General features: G+C 51.0%; 1 protein-coding gene across 5 annotated transcripts in view; it reads left to right on the forward strand.

Annotated features, from left to right (window-relative positions):
- The first annotated feature begins 449 nt into the window (after positions 1–449).
- Positions 450–14,390, forward strand: part of LTBP2 (latent transforming growth factor beta binding protein 2) — a 105,117-nt gene continuing 91,176 nt past the window's right edge. For all 5 annotated transcript variants that reach the window (XM_079129735.1, XM_079129736.1, XM_079129737.1 and 2 more), the window contains exons 1-2: positions 450–1,066; positions 7,449–7,519. In XM_079129735.1, coding sequence (XP_078985861.1) covers positions 585–1,066; positions 7,449–7,519 — 553 coding nt within the window. In that variant the 5' untranslated portion in view covers positions 450–584. The remainder of the gene's footprint in view (positions 1,067–7,448; positions 7,520–14,390) is intronic.

The following is a 14,390-nucleotide window of genomic DNA, read 5'->3' on the forward strand; positions in this document are numbered from 1 at the left end:
AGGTCAGGCGCAGAAGATAAGTTCGGAACAGGTGGGCAGTTCGAGCTTGCCCCGGGCAGGAGAAAGGTGGCTCAGGTGCTCCTGTTCAGGCAGACGCCGTCTGCCCTATCAGCCCCCGGGTCAGCCCCGCGCCGCCCCCAGCTCCTCACGGGTTAATCCCCCTCGCCGCCCGCTCGCTTCCCGGTGCCAAAGTGGGTGTTGCTGGAATTCCTCTCTCCCTCTCCGGTAATGAGGGGGCTGAGCTGTCCCTCCGAGGAGGGGGCATGGCGTGGATAAAAGAGACGAAAAAGCAGGGGGAGGTTTCCAAAAATAACCCCCTCCGGTTCCCCTTCAGACGGCTACAGTGCCGGGGAGGGAGCGCGAAGGTGCAGCGGTGGTGCGCGCCCAGCCGCAGAGCAGCGCCGACCCCGCTCACGCCGCGCAGCCCTAGCTGGGGGAGAGCCAGGCCCCCAGTCAACTGCTTCGAGGGGCCCCTAGACGTGAGGAAACGGGCCTCGAGGAGGGTCGAGAGAGCAGTCTGCTAAAGCTCGGGCTCGCCCACTGCAAAACCCTGCGCGGTCCCTCGCGCCCACCCGCCAGGCGCCATGAGGCCGCCGACTATCGCCCGCTGTCCCGGGCGCGCCCTGCGGAACCCCTGGAGGGCCTTCCTGCAGCTTACCTTGGCTCTCTTGGTGGGCATGGGGCATGCCCAGAGGGACCCCATGGGAAGATACGAGCCGGCTAGCAGGGACGCGAATTGGCTGCGGCGCCCCGGGGGTAGCCACCACGCCGCGGCTGCAGCCAAGGTGTACAGTCTGTTCCGAGAGGAGGACCCGCCCGTCCCGGGCTTGAGGCCCGCGGAGCGGACCCAGCTCAGCTGGGGGAACCCCAGGAGGCCCGCTGAGACCGAGACCAGGAGGCCGTCCCGCGCGCAGCAGCCGCGCCGAGTCCAGCCACCTGTGCAGACCCGGAGAAGCAGTCCACTGGGCCAGCAGCAGTCTACACCCCGGGCCCGGGCAGCGCCGGCTCTCCCGCGCCTCGGGACCCCGCAGCGGTCAGGGTCTACATCGCGAGGGCGGCTCACGGGGTGAGCACGGGAGAGGGAAGCATGGCGGGAACCGGGGACAGCGGGAGCCGGGACTACGGAGCGCTCATTCGTGGAGGGGTGTGCCGACCAGATGAGACGGCACTGGACTCGTGTCCTTGTCTCTCTGTCCTTAGAACTGCGGGGAAGCAATCCCAAGGTTCGGACGCCAGGGCTCTGATATCAGGCCCGCTTTCGAAGAGTTTAGGGCAAATACTAACCATCCTCACCCTTTCAAACCAGTTCGCGCCGACCCCGACGTTAAATCTTTCTGCTGGCGCCTCTGCAGGCGCCCACGCTCCTCCCGCCCTCAGCTAACCAGCTGTAGCAGACGCTCGTTCGCAGCGCTGTCGGAATCAGAGGGGCAGCGGGGAGAGGCGGGCAGCTGGGTGAGCGCTCCGGGCCCTTGAGACCCAGCGGAGGTAGAGTCGGCTCAGGGCGCGGATAGGTGGAGAAGTGGAGGGCTCCAGGGCATGAAGACAGATGAGTTTTCAAGAAGGGGCTGGCAGCGAAGCCGGCGCGCTGAGACAAGTGTATGGATTGGGGCAACGGGTCGGCCTGGGCACGCAGAGGGCTGGGCGTAGGCGTAGGGATGGGCTTAGGGGCACTTTGGGCAGGACGTCTGCCCCAGAAGTGGCTGTGGCACAGTGGGTATGTGGAGAACCAGGTCTGTTGTGTGCAAGTGCTTTTAGGTGTCAGCGCCATTTGCCGGCAATGCAGGGCTAAGCCTCCCTCCAAACACGCGATTTTTGTTGTTCCCTTGGCACCATCCGCTGCCCTTCAGGGGCTCCATCTTAGCGTGAAAAGTCTCCTCAGGAACTCCCACCCCCTACAATTCAGGATGGTATGGGCGCAGGGCTCTAGGCCTTGTATGAGTATGACAGGTGTCTCTGGAATGAGGGCACTAGAGACCCCAGCAGTGCCAGGCTGGATGGTGTACCACAGTAAAGTCTGGGAAGGAGTCCAGCAGTTCTTCCTGGCATGGGCCTGGAAGGGTTTATTCTCCCGTAACAGCATAGACACTTGTACCCCCAGTTTATTCCTGAGGACCTTCTGCCTCCTGGCCTTTGTTCTTAATGTTTTTCTTGACTGGATCACTCTTCAATATTTTAGCAGGATTTATTCTGTTTCATTCAGGTCTCTGTTCAGAGGAGCCTTCTCTGACCATTCCCACCTCATCCTCTCTCCCTTCAGCCTGCTGTATGGTTTCTTCACAGCACTTATTCCAACTGACTTATCTTTCTATTTCTGTTTGTGTATTCAGGATCTGGCCTCCAAGCCCACACTAATGCAAGTTCTGTGAAGCTGGGACTTTGGCTTTTTTCATTTCTGTATTTCCAGTGCCTAGAATAGTGCCTATACATAATTGGTGTTCCCCAAGTATCTGTTGAATAGGTGAATGAACTCCCTTCTTCCCTCCCCAAAGCTAGCAGAGAATGAACCCCTTTGCTGCCAAGTCCTCCCACGTAAGATCATTCAATGAGTACTAATGGAGCACCTGCTGTGTGTCAGTTTTTTCCTTTCCTGACTTGTGCAACTGGATACATGCTTCATGAGAGCGTGTGCTAAGCATGGGAACGAGGGCAAGGGCCCAGAGACCAAAGAATTGTTCCTGCTGGGAAAGCAACCCAATTACTTAAAATCATATTGGAGAAATGAGCAAATATGTACCGGCAAGTGTGCTTTGGAGTACTGGAAGCTTCACGTTAAGTGCAAAGAAATGGGACAGTGTGGCTGAGGAATTCAGAACAGAGGGAGACCCTATGACTGGAGTCCCTAGGGCTCAACGGACAGCAGGTGAAGATTCAGAGGGGTGATGACCAGAGTGGGGTCTGGAAATGAGAGTGGCAGGCAGGTGTAGCACTGCCCAAGGACAAGGGTTTTCACTGTTTACACTGACCCAGGGGCAGGACTGCAGACTTGATGTAGAGGAGCCAAGGGGGCTGAGACTGGAGATGGAATTTGGACTGGATCAGGGAGGAGCTTATACTGTAGGTGTTAAGTGCAAGTGGAGAGAAGATGGACTGGGGTCAGAGTAGGAGGGCACGCTATTAGAAATCATAAAATAAGATGGTAGTGAGCAAAGAAGATGGTGGAGCATCAAGGCTGGTGTGTAAGTGCTTCGGCTGGGTTAGATCCACAGGCACCTGCTATACACAGGTGCACAGGTCACATCATGTGCTGGGATTAGCTCCTCCCCTAAGTTGTCTCCTGCAGTTTTGATAGATAATGGGTTCCTCTGGCATTCCAGGCACTCCGTGGTAGAAGGGGAGGGACTGAGTGACATTTTCTTCCACTGACTTCCTCAACAGAGTCCATTCTGCCTAATGGCTTCAAGCCAGACTGACCATTTTGACCATTGCCTTGTGGCTGCACAGCGCCAAGGACCAAGTGCCACCTTCTGGTGAATCTTGGAACTGCATTACCGCTACCGGAATGCTTCATTCACTCATTCCACAGTTCATGGAAGGCTTCTATATGCCAAGTACCATGCTGGATCCTCCTGTCACAGCAGTGGCCAAGACAGCCTCTGTCCTCATGGAATTTTCAACGTCGTGGGGATTTATTTTACACAGTGAAGACTTTTAAAGTATGCACCAGGCACAGTGCTAGTGTCTGAGGTATAGAAGTGACAGAGCAGGATACCTTTCCTGAACTAATGATTTTTACAGCCTACAAGGGGAATTTTAAGCCATTGTTTCCTAGTCTTCAGTGTTTCTTGAACAAACCTCACAGCATATTGCCTTCATAATAATTCTCTTATTCTGTTATTCTCTTTAAATTCAGGTATTGCTAAAATAACAGGACTTTGTGTTTTACTCATTCTAAAGTACTTTATGAAGTTTTGCAAACATACAAAGAGGTATTGAAAAACCATAATATTTTGGCATATTTTGCTTCCAATTTTTTAGTTGAAATTTCTTCTGTAATTTTGCCTCCCTGTTTCCCCAGTTAACTACTACCCTGAATTTCATTCAACATGATTTTATATTATTATTACAGATACAAGTATCCATAAAGCATACAATATTATTTTTGTGTTTATTAACCTTAGACAACTGATATCTTACTGTATTCCTTCTACAGTTTGTTTTTTCCCCTTTCTCACTAAACTTTGGAGATTTAACCATGCTAATATAATTAGTCCAAGTTTATTCATTTTAACTCTTGTATATTGTTCCTTTGTCTAAACATACCACAGTTTATTTATCCATCCTCCTGGTTTTGGACATTTAGATGAATTACACTTTTTTGCCATTACAAACAGTGCTTGACTCATTGTTCTACATAAATAAATTCATAATTAAAAGGAAACTTTGTATCATTATCATAAGTTGAAGTAGTACCATTTGTCAAAAAGAGGAGGTAATTGTAGGAAAATGGAAATGAAAAACAAAATGTTCTTCAGTTCTGGTCAGACACCATTCATTATCTTAGAAGCTCAAACCTGTAGTATGATCTCCCAGGGGAGGAACAGGCATGAGGACCCAGCCTCAGACAGAGACTTGCTCACTGACGGCACAGGTTAGAGCCATCACAGAACAGGCAGTCGCTTCTCGCTGTGTTGCTGAATGCTGTGATCACATCCCCTGCACTTCCTCCAGTGTTTTTCACCCCACTTTGCAGGAAGCACTGGATTTGGCAAAACAAAGGAGTATTCAGGGCAGCACATGTCGGGTACTGTGTGCTTCTCCAGAGGCACAAAGAGCAAAGGGAAAGAACTCTCGAGATACCAAGACAGATCCAGACACCCAACCACCTGAGACAGTCGGTGCTACTGATGGCAGTAGGGGGAGAAGGGGACAGGCTGATAGATGTCAGAAGAGGTTTTGCACAGGGGAGGCAGCGTCTGATCTGGAATATAAAGGGTTTCTTTCAGCATGCAAGAGAGGGAAGGCTTTCCAGATCGAATAGTGGGCGCAAAGACACCCAAGCGTGACACTGATGGTGACAAGCTTGTATCCTTGGAGGATCACAGCCTTGGCTGTGGATGGTCATGGAGATGGGGGAAGGGTGACAGGGCAATTAGACTGCACAGGCAGTTAGAGGTCAGGGGAGAACTGGGGGAGGTTTTCAACAAAGGGCCAGTTTGGTCAGAGGTGTTAGCCAGATGTGTACCCAACAGTGATGCTGGACACTGGGCTCATGTTTGCTGAGTAGGAGTGCTGGAAGATTGGGCTCATCTGATCTCTGAGCAGTATGAAAGATGCTTCCAGGGAGCCAGAGCCAGTAATCTTATGCCTCAACTAGCCAGGTTCATCTGCTTTTGGTGCTGGCCCGAATGGTCATCTCCCAGCTGATCTCCTTGCTGAGCTGTACCTAAGACTTTCATATCGCCTCTCGGGGACCCTAGAGGCTCTCATGGAATACTGGGATCTCTCTCGAGTATCCTCCCAGGCCCAGTCTGGCCCTTCTGACTAGTACCCTTTCATTTTGGCCAGTACTCACTGTGACCCTGACATTCCTCAGGGCTCCACTATGGACAAGCAGGGCAGCTGCAAAGTTTTGCTGAGGACATTTCAAGTGACTGATGGCTCAGGGGGTTTCCTTGCACTAAGCTCCATGCCATGACCTAGGCAAACAGGCCCCTCAATGCATGCTGACTGGGTTCCCACAGGTCTTCGTTCTTAGAAAACCCCAGGGCAGCATGCCTGTAATCCCAGGCTGAGACAGGAGGATCACAAGTTCAAAGCCAGCCTCATCAGTTTAGAGAGGTCCTAAGCAACTTAGCAAGACCCTGTCTCAAAATAAAACATAAAAAGGGCTGGGGATGTGGCTCAGTGGTTAAGTGCCCCTGAGTTCAATCTCTGGTTCCAAAAAAAAAAAAAAAAAAAAAAAAAAAAGGAAAAAAGAAAGAATAGAAAAAAAGAAAACCCCAGGGCATGCAGTCTGTTTCCTCTCAAAGATACTCTAGCCTCCTCAGAGACTGTCACCACTACAAGGGGTAGTGACTTCCACTGGGTTGGGTTGTTTCCCCCTCCCACCAGAGTACACTCTCAGATACAATGTCAGGAGCAGCCCCTTCCTCAGGACCCAGGAAGCCGCTGAAGGTGGTGGCCCACAAGGCAGAGCTCTGGGCCAGCAGGACATTCTGGGAGCTCCCTGGGAGGCAGCTCCACACGACTTTGGGCCAAAGGACTAGGAATGGGCCTCAGCTTTTTCAAGCTGCAGGAATTTATTTTGAATTCTTTGTAAGGCTCCCAAAACCACACAAGCTTTGGGGTCCGCTCAAATGTCAAACAATCTCCTAAGCGGGACCAGATGCTCACCATGCTGGCCACAGGGATCCCAGGAATGGCCATCTGCTCCATCCTCTGGCCTCTGTACCTCCTCTCACTCACCTCTGCTTCCAGCGAGTGCTCAGTGGACGACTTGTACTCATTATGATGGGGCTCAGGGCACGGGAGCCAGACCCCAAGGAGTTAGTCCTTCCCCGGGAGGGAATCTCATGGGGAGTCACCCGGGTCCAGACATTTGAGTCTTTGGTTGGGGAGTGAGGACTGGGAAATCTGCTGGAGCTGCTAGTGTTCACCAGAACTTGAGAGCTAAAGTTCAGGTGAATGGAGTGAATGTCAGTACCGAACGTCAGTGTCTCATGTGGGAAGATACAAGGGGTATCAAGGGGTAGCTGGGGAAAGGACTCTATTCCCCATAAAAATAAGTTCCATTAACCTTCCCAAATGAGAAGTGTGCTCACTAGGCAGAGGCAGCTTCACCACGTCCCCAGCCCCAATTTCCTACCAGCTTGCCATCCCAGAATCCCCTCTCAAACAGAGACCTGAGAGCTCGGCTCCTTAAACCTCCCACTCAGCACTCAGTCTGATGATGCATTGGCCTGCTAAAGACTAGGGCTCCTCCTAGTGCACGTTTGTGTGCACATTTATACATTCTTAAGACTGTTCCATATGTGTCTTCTGACTCCTTTGGGTTGTCAGCATTTATAGGACAAGGAGCATGGTGTTTGTGTTTTGGCGAGAGGCAATGTAGAGCTGAGCCCACCCAGGTTTGAATCAGGCTCTGGCAAGTCACTGAACCTCTCTGAACTTGCCTATCTTCTTTATGGTCACTGTCCTGTTGCATCCGGTGTTAATTATCGCAACCACTGAATGAGGCCGGCATTATCATCTCCATTGTACAAGGTCAGAGAGAGTGAGGTTTCTCAGGGCCACACAGGGAATGGCAGAATCAGAATTCAACTTAGACTTGCAAGACCCCACAGTTCCTGTCCTTGGGCCAGGCAACCTCCCTGTGGAATGGGGAAATCTTCCCAGCCTCACGGTGCTCTCCTGGGCCTTGCCTACAATGGTGGGGCCGTCCGAGGGCTCTCTGAATAGTCCTGGCTCTCAGCATTCTTGTGTTGACCCTGTGCTGTGACCCCTTGCAGGAGGAACGTCTGCGGGGGACAGTGCTGCCCAGGGTGGACAACAGCAAACAGCACCAACCACTGTATCAAACGTGAGTATCTCCTGCCCCATCCACCCCTCTCTCCCTTGAGGTGGGCCAGGCTGAGGATGAGGACATGGAGCAGAGGCTTCTTCCTCAGTCTGCCTCCTGAGGGTGCAGCCCATCCCCGGAGTAGAGGCCATGTGCAGGGAAAGGGAGGAAATTTCAAAATCTTCCAACTGGAAACGGCTTCTCCATGCAAATTCCCACGCATGTTTTAGAGCTTCCTGTATCCCCTTCTGCTGCCCCACTGTGTTGGTCACCATTTGTCTCTTAGGTGCCCACACATACTTGTGGTCTGCAGAGTATTTACTATTACACAACACTATGCCAAACTCTTCCCAGGCTCTGGCCCCAGAGTCTCCCTGTGGTACATCTCCTGGGTCCCATTCGAATTCTGTGCTATGGGGATCCACCTCTGTTCTGGGCCCTGGCTCAGCAGTCCTGGCCTCTGTCACGCACTTTGCCAGGATGAGGCTTTCTCTGATCCTGAGTCTGGAACAGTCTTCCCTTGGACTGTTCTGGAGTCTGTAAGTCTGGCTCAAATGAAAGGAAAAAGAGCAGTACTCCTAGCTCTGGAAACCAAGGATTGAGGTAGGAAGAACCATATGCTCTGGGAGAAGCACCATGGTCTTCTTGAGCTCCTGTGAATGGCATTAAAGAAAGTAGCAATGACAAAAGTCAGTACTGATGCAGTACTCATTTTATGCAAGGTACACTTTCTAGATACTATGGGGCAGGTAGGGCCACTATCTATTTTGTGAGTGAGGAAACTGAGGCACAGATAGTAACTTGCTCAAAGTCACATTACCAGGTAATGGCAGAACTAATTTGAACCGAGGAAACCTAACTCCGGGGTCCCTCTTCTTAATACCTGTATCCTGCTGCCACTTATCTAACCTTATTTTTCTGGGCCTCATTTTCTCCATCTGTGAACTGGGTATAACAGTATACTGATGCTGCTGCTCCTAGCTAACAGCTGAGCATTTACTATTACAACGCTGTGCCGAACTGTTCACATGCATTATCTTAGTTAAACTTCTCAATAATTCTATGAAGTGGGTATTTACTTACCATCTCCATTTACTGTTGAGGACACAAGGCTCTGCTTGGTTAGAAAATGTGGCTGAGACTATGTTGCTACAGGTGCTGGAGCTGAGCTAGATGCGGCCAGTCTGACCCAGAACCCCTACCCTCTTATCATTGAGGTTTTATTCCTGTCCAGCACCAACTGAGTGTGGGCGTTCCCCACAGGTGATATCAGGAGCCCCTAGCATCTTTCTTGTTTGCACTCCAGAACCCCTTTAGGTCCATGCCAGCTCCCTGCCCCTCCTGTAGTGGCCACTGCCTCTGACAGGCCCAAGCCCGGCTGCAAAGCCTCATTACCCCCAGACCCCCTTCCTTCCTCCCTCAAGGATGAGCACCAGGCCCTTCTCAGGTGAGGGCCTCACAGCTAACAGTCCAGGCATGTGACAACATGTCTGTGTTCCCAGCATGGTGGATGCCTTCATCGCTGGTTCTCCAATATATCCAGAGATGATGATGTGGTGGGACTGGATGGGGCTGGCCAAGCTCCGGGGCTCTGATTCAGGCCTCATACCTGACCCTCTACCCATCTGCAGATGCAGCTCCGGTAGATTACTGGAACACTCTGAAGACTTCCAGATAAAGAAACCAAAACCCTAAAGTCAAGAACAAACTACCAAGCAGGCCTCCTGCCCACACAATCTTTCCTTTTCTGAAAACCTGGATCAGTGGGGACTCTCATAGGACAGGCCCTGTAGCTGGAGGCAGGGTTGTCTGGGAGAACCATGTGTCCCTCATTCTTCTGAAGGAGAAGAAACTGAGCCTCAGGGAGGTGGTAACTTGCTCAAGGCCACAACGCTCATTAGAGGAGAATCTGAGACAGAATCACCTCTGGGCCAGTCCCTGGGGCAGAGAAGTTATGGAAGAGGGTGGCCAGATACCTTTAGGGTAAGCAGAAGCTCTGGGGCTGGGGCCTGGCACCTTAGGTGATTCTAGCTGTGGCTGAAGACCACTGGACAGTTTTGTGTCCATTATCAAAAGGTCTACACTGGGGACCCTATTTACATCTAGACATTCCCACAAATCCTGAGGGATCAGTGCAGATTCTGATGCAGCAGGTCTGAGGCAGTGGCAGGTATTCTGTGTTTCTAACAAGATGCCAAGGTTGCTGATGCTGCTGGGCCTGAGACCACACTTTGAGAAGTGGCACTTTGAGAAGCAGGGCCTTGGGGACTCTGGAGGCCATGGAAGGGATGAGAAGGAGGTTGGTATGTTGTAGAGAGCTCAGCATTTGCAAGGAGGCAGCCTTGGCCAGTGGATCGTGTTGCTGAGGATGGAGTTCCTGCTGGAGCAGGGCAGCTTCGCGGGGGGGGGGGGGGGGGGGGGGGGCGCTTCTCCCCTGCTGGCTGAGGGCTCTGGGCCTGGCCACCATCTCTCTGCACCAGCCTGGAGGCTCAGTTTTCTGATTTGCTCATGATTTTCCAGCATCTCTCTGGCAAACTGGAGTTTCAGCACTGGAAACTCAAGGTTGAGTGGGTGCAGATTGTCACAGAACCTGTGTGTGTGCATCCTTGTGCTCCTGTGGGTGCTGTTCAAGCATTCCCACTCCCTCATTATTTCTCTCCTGGGCCCTTTCACTCCATCGCCTGTGGCAGCCACCCTGACCGGGCACACAGGCTGGCAGCTCTCCTGGATGTGTTGCACTTGAAGTCAGCTGGGGCAAGCTCAGCCACCAATGGGCTATGCACTAATTAGCTGGTCCCTGCACTGTTTGCTTGTTGCTATTTTGCTGCTAATGAGCCTAATGAGAACCACGCGGGCGGTAGGGTGTTGGCTTTGGGTGGCTGGGTCCAGAGCTCTGTAGAATGTGGGGCTCTTGGCTCTACACCCTACCAGCTGACTCCCCTGCTTCCCCTGGTGGCTTTGCATCTCCCTCTCCCCTCTCCACAGCTGCCCTCCTGGCTGGAACAGAGACTGCATGTAGGGGAGCGTTCACGATTCTGTCCACGTAGGGGTACCTTCCTGGCCAGTGGGAGATGAGAATGGACAAAAGGGGTGATGACATCCCCCGACTGCCAATATGCAATCTAGGCCCAGAATCCTGTAAGGACTCAGTCTCTCCCTTGGCCTTCCAGATATCTGTGGGCCTGACCCATTTTTCAGGTGCAGAGCGCTGACCCTGGTTCGGTTGCCCCCAGGCCCTCTCTCTCCTCCTCTTATGGAAACAATCTTCAGTTGCCGTAACACACAGGCCATCTCCCTAGTCAGCCACTGGACCCTAGCCACTAGACCTCAGAGAGGTCCCTAGCCATTGGACCTCAGGGAGGCTGTGTCTGCAGGTGCCTTTTGCTCTATCCCTGGCTCCTCCCTCCACCTTGGCTGGGTCTGGAGCTGGGCCATCATCTCCTCTTCTGGTCCTGGTATCTGCCTTTCTTTTTGTGGCTTTGCCAGCTCTGCTTTGTGATTTATGTGTTTATGTATTTGTAGAGGCAGCTGCCTGGGGCCTGGCCTGCCCACTCTGGCAAGGGGAAGAACTGTAGGGTGTGGGGTGACAGTGTCCTGTGTATGGCTGCTGCTTTTGGAAGACTGTCCAATCTTCCCAGACTGGCTCACCCTCTTCCCACCTCAGCTGGGAAGGGGCTGTGAAGATGCCCTTGCCTTCTCATTTTATCTTGGCTGAGTGCATAGGGGCAAGGGCTGTTCTGTGGAGAGCAGAAGGGCATTGTCCCTGCAGTTGTGGAGGGAGAGGGCCTATTACCAGGCTCAAGGTTAAGAGCATGTGCTTTGGATTCTGGCACCAGATCCAGGGAGATGTGTGTTTGAATCTCAACTCTGGTACCTTATGCATGACTGGCCCTCTTTTAGCCATGGAGCCATAAAATGGGTATAACGATGTAGAGGAGTCTTTGAGAATGAATGACAACATTCTATAGTTCTTACGGTGTGTCAGAGAGGCCAGCTGTTTGTCTGAGCCATACAGCTGTGGGGGTCAGCAGAGCCTGGTTGTGAATCCAGTAGCCTGGTTCCAGAGTTCAAGGCCTTACCTCCATGCCCCCTGCTAGATGAGCAACTGTGTGCCCACTGCCTGACACATGGCCAGTTTAGCGGGTAGTTTAATGCTCCATCTGGGAGACTGCTGGGTTTAAATGCCATTTCCACCACCCCGTGGCTGTGTGACTAGGGGCAAATTGCTTATGCTCTCTATCTCACTTTTCTCTTTTGTACATGGTGACTAAAAAGGAACAAATGAAGCCTCTTAGGTCAGATGTTTAGTTCAAGGCCCAGCATGTTCTACTATGTGCTCTTTACGTGTTTGGCTTTGATTTTGAGGGCAGAGACTATGTCTCACTACCTCCAGCATGCAGCATCCCGGGCACAAGGTAAAGTTTCACTAAGAAGGGATCGAATGGGCTGGGAATGTCACTCAGTGGTAGAGTGCTTGTCTAGCAAGCACTGGACCCTGGGTTCAGTGCACAAAAAAGAAGGGAGTGAATGATACAGTGCCTATTCCAGGCCTCAGCTGAGAGGTCACTTTCTGCTACTAAGTTCTTTCAACCCTTCCAGAAGCTCTCCGTGGTGCTTAGGGGACTCTGGGGGTAAAGACAGTGGACATTTACTCCTGCCTTCTCCCCCTCCCACATTGTTTCATTGGTGCATTACAGTTATACATAATGGTGAGAATTGTTGTAACAGCTCCTGCCTTCTTGGTTCAGAGCCTCTGCACACATCGTGGGCATTTGAACAACATCCCCTCTGCTTCTCATCTTAGTCCTACAAGAACCCCATTTCTTCCAGTCTGTCTCCTCTTGGCTTCACTGAGGGAACTTGCCTGGCCCTACCCATCCCAATTCCATTCCAAAGGAGAAGACTGGCAAATGGGCAGTCCCCCCCTGGGTTCCAACCCTTGTCCCATCACTTATTACCACGGTGATCTTAGGAAAGTTTTTGGCAACTCTAAGCCTCAGTTTCCCCATATGTGAGTTAAGGATGAGAATGTATCTTTGGTAGTTATAAGAGTGAGGTGATCATGCTGGGGCACAGTGGCACACCCCTGCAATCCCAGCAACTCGAGAGGCTGAGACAGGATTGCAGGTTCAAGGCCAGCATCAGCAACTTAGGGAGACCTTCAGCAACTTAATAAGCCCCTGTATAAAAAAAAAATGAGGTACATGAAGTGATACACAATGCATACAGCCCAGGACTTTGTCATGGCAGGTGCTTAATAAATCTTGGGGAAAAAGGTCAGGATTTGGGTGGGATTTTTTTATGTTCTTCATTAACTGGTTAGAAGTGCTAGGAGCCAGCCATAAAGAAGAATGAAATTATGGCATTTGCCAGTAAATGGATGGAATTTGAGACTATCATGCTAAGTGAAATAAGCCAGTCCCAGAAAACCAAAGGCTGAATATTCTCTCTGATATGTGGATGCTAACTCAGAATAAGGGTTGGGGGGCAGGAGAGAAGAATAGAAGTTCATTGGATTAGATAAAGGGTAACGAAGGGAAGGGAGGGCGGATGGGATTAGGAAAGACAGGAGAATGAATCGGTCATAACTTTCCTATGTTTATATATGAATACACGACCAGGGTAACTCCACATCATGTGCAACCACAAGAATGGGAAGTTATACTCCTTGTATATGTGATATGTCAAAATATACTGTCATGTATAACTAAAAAGAACAACAACAAAACGTGCCAGGAGTTGTAGGCTTGAGCCTATGGGTGGTCATCTCTGGATGGGATGGACCATCCTGTGGACTGAGGGGTTGGTGAAGAGGAAGGTGGGAGGTGGTCAGGAAATAATGGTATGACCTCAGTGGAGAGGGCACAGTCTCAGCAGGATACTTTGTAGGGGACACCTCAGATCTTCCTGGTAGGCAGGTATGTGTTCCCCTGGGACTCTTTGCCCAACATAACATTTAGAAGATGTCCTTGACTGGGAGCTTTCTGAAGCTGGGTTCTGGGTTCTAGGATGCCAGTGGAGTCCCTGGCCCTCCCTCCACACCTTTATGTCCTCTGTACATATTTGATTCAAGTTTGTTAAAGGACTAAGTGAGTAGCGGATCACATAGGTGACCTGCTCGTTTCTTCTATCCCCAGCTACCTCTTGTTGGTCTCCTTTGCTTGTCTCCTTCTCTATCCAATATCTTTGATTGTTTCTTTTTGTTTGTTTGTTTGTTGTTTATTTGTTTATTTATAGTGATGCTGGGGATCAAACTCAGGGCCTTGAGCATGCTAGGCAAGCACTCTACCCCTGAGTCACATCCCCAAGCCTCTAACCAACATCTAAATGTTGGACTTCCCCAGGATTTTATAAACCTCCTACTCCAAAGACGGGGGCCATGGGAACCAAGCCTAGCAAAAATTGCTGCTCCAGTAGTACTGTGTAACATGCAGTGACAATAATGCCACGTGCCTACTTTACCAGGATGCATTAAACACTCCAATCTCCCCCCATGTCCCTGATGCTGTTTCTCCTACCCACTTTTAAATATTGGATTTCCAAGACTTAGTCCTGTATCCTCTCTTCTTTCTCACTGCACTTCTCTTGGAACAATCTAGTACTTTATCATAAATGTAAACTTCATCTTGGGGCCACTGAAGTCTCTCTCTCTCTCTCTCTCTCTCTCTCTCTCTCTCTCTATATATATATATATATATATATATATATATATATATATCTTCAGCAGGACCTCTTCCTTGACCTCTAGACTCCTGCATCTGCTGCCTACTCAACATCTGTTTGTGGTATCTTCCAGACAGCCCAACCCCAAATCATCCCAAGCTAGCTCATGATTTCCCTTCCTGAGCCAACTCCCCACCCAGGTCTTGCCCACCCTACAAAATGGCATCCC

Source organism: Sciurus vulgaris (assembly GCF_902686455.1).
Source record: "Sciurus vulgaris genome assembly, chromosome: 2".
NCBI lineage: Eukaryota > Metazoa > Chordata > Mammalia > Rodentia > Sciuridae > Sciurus > Sciurus vulgaris.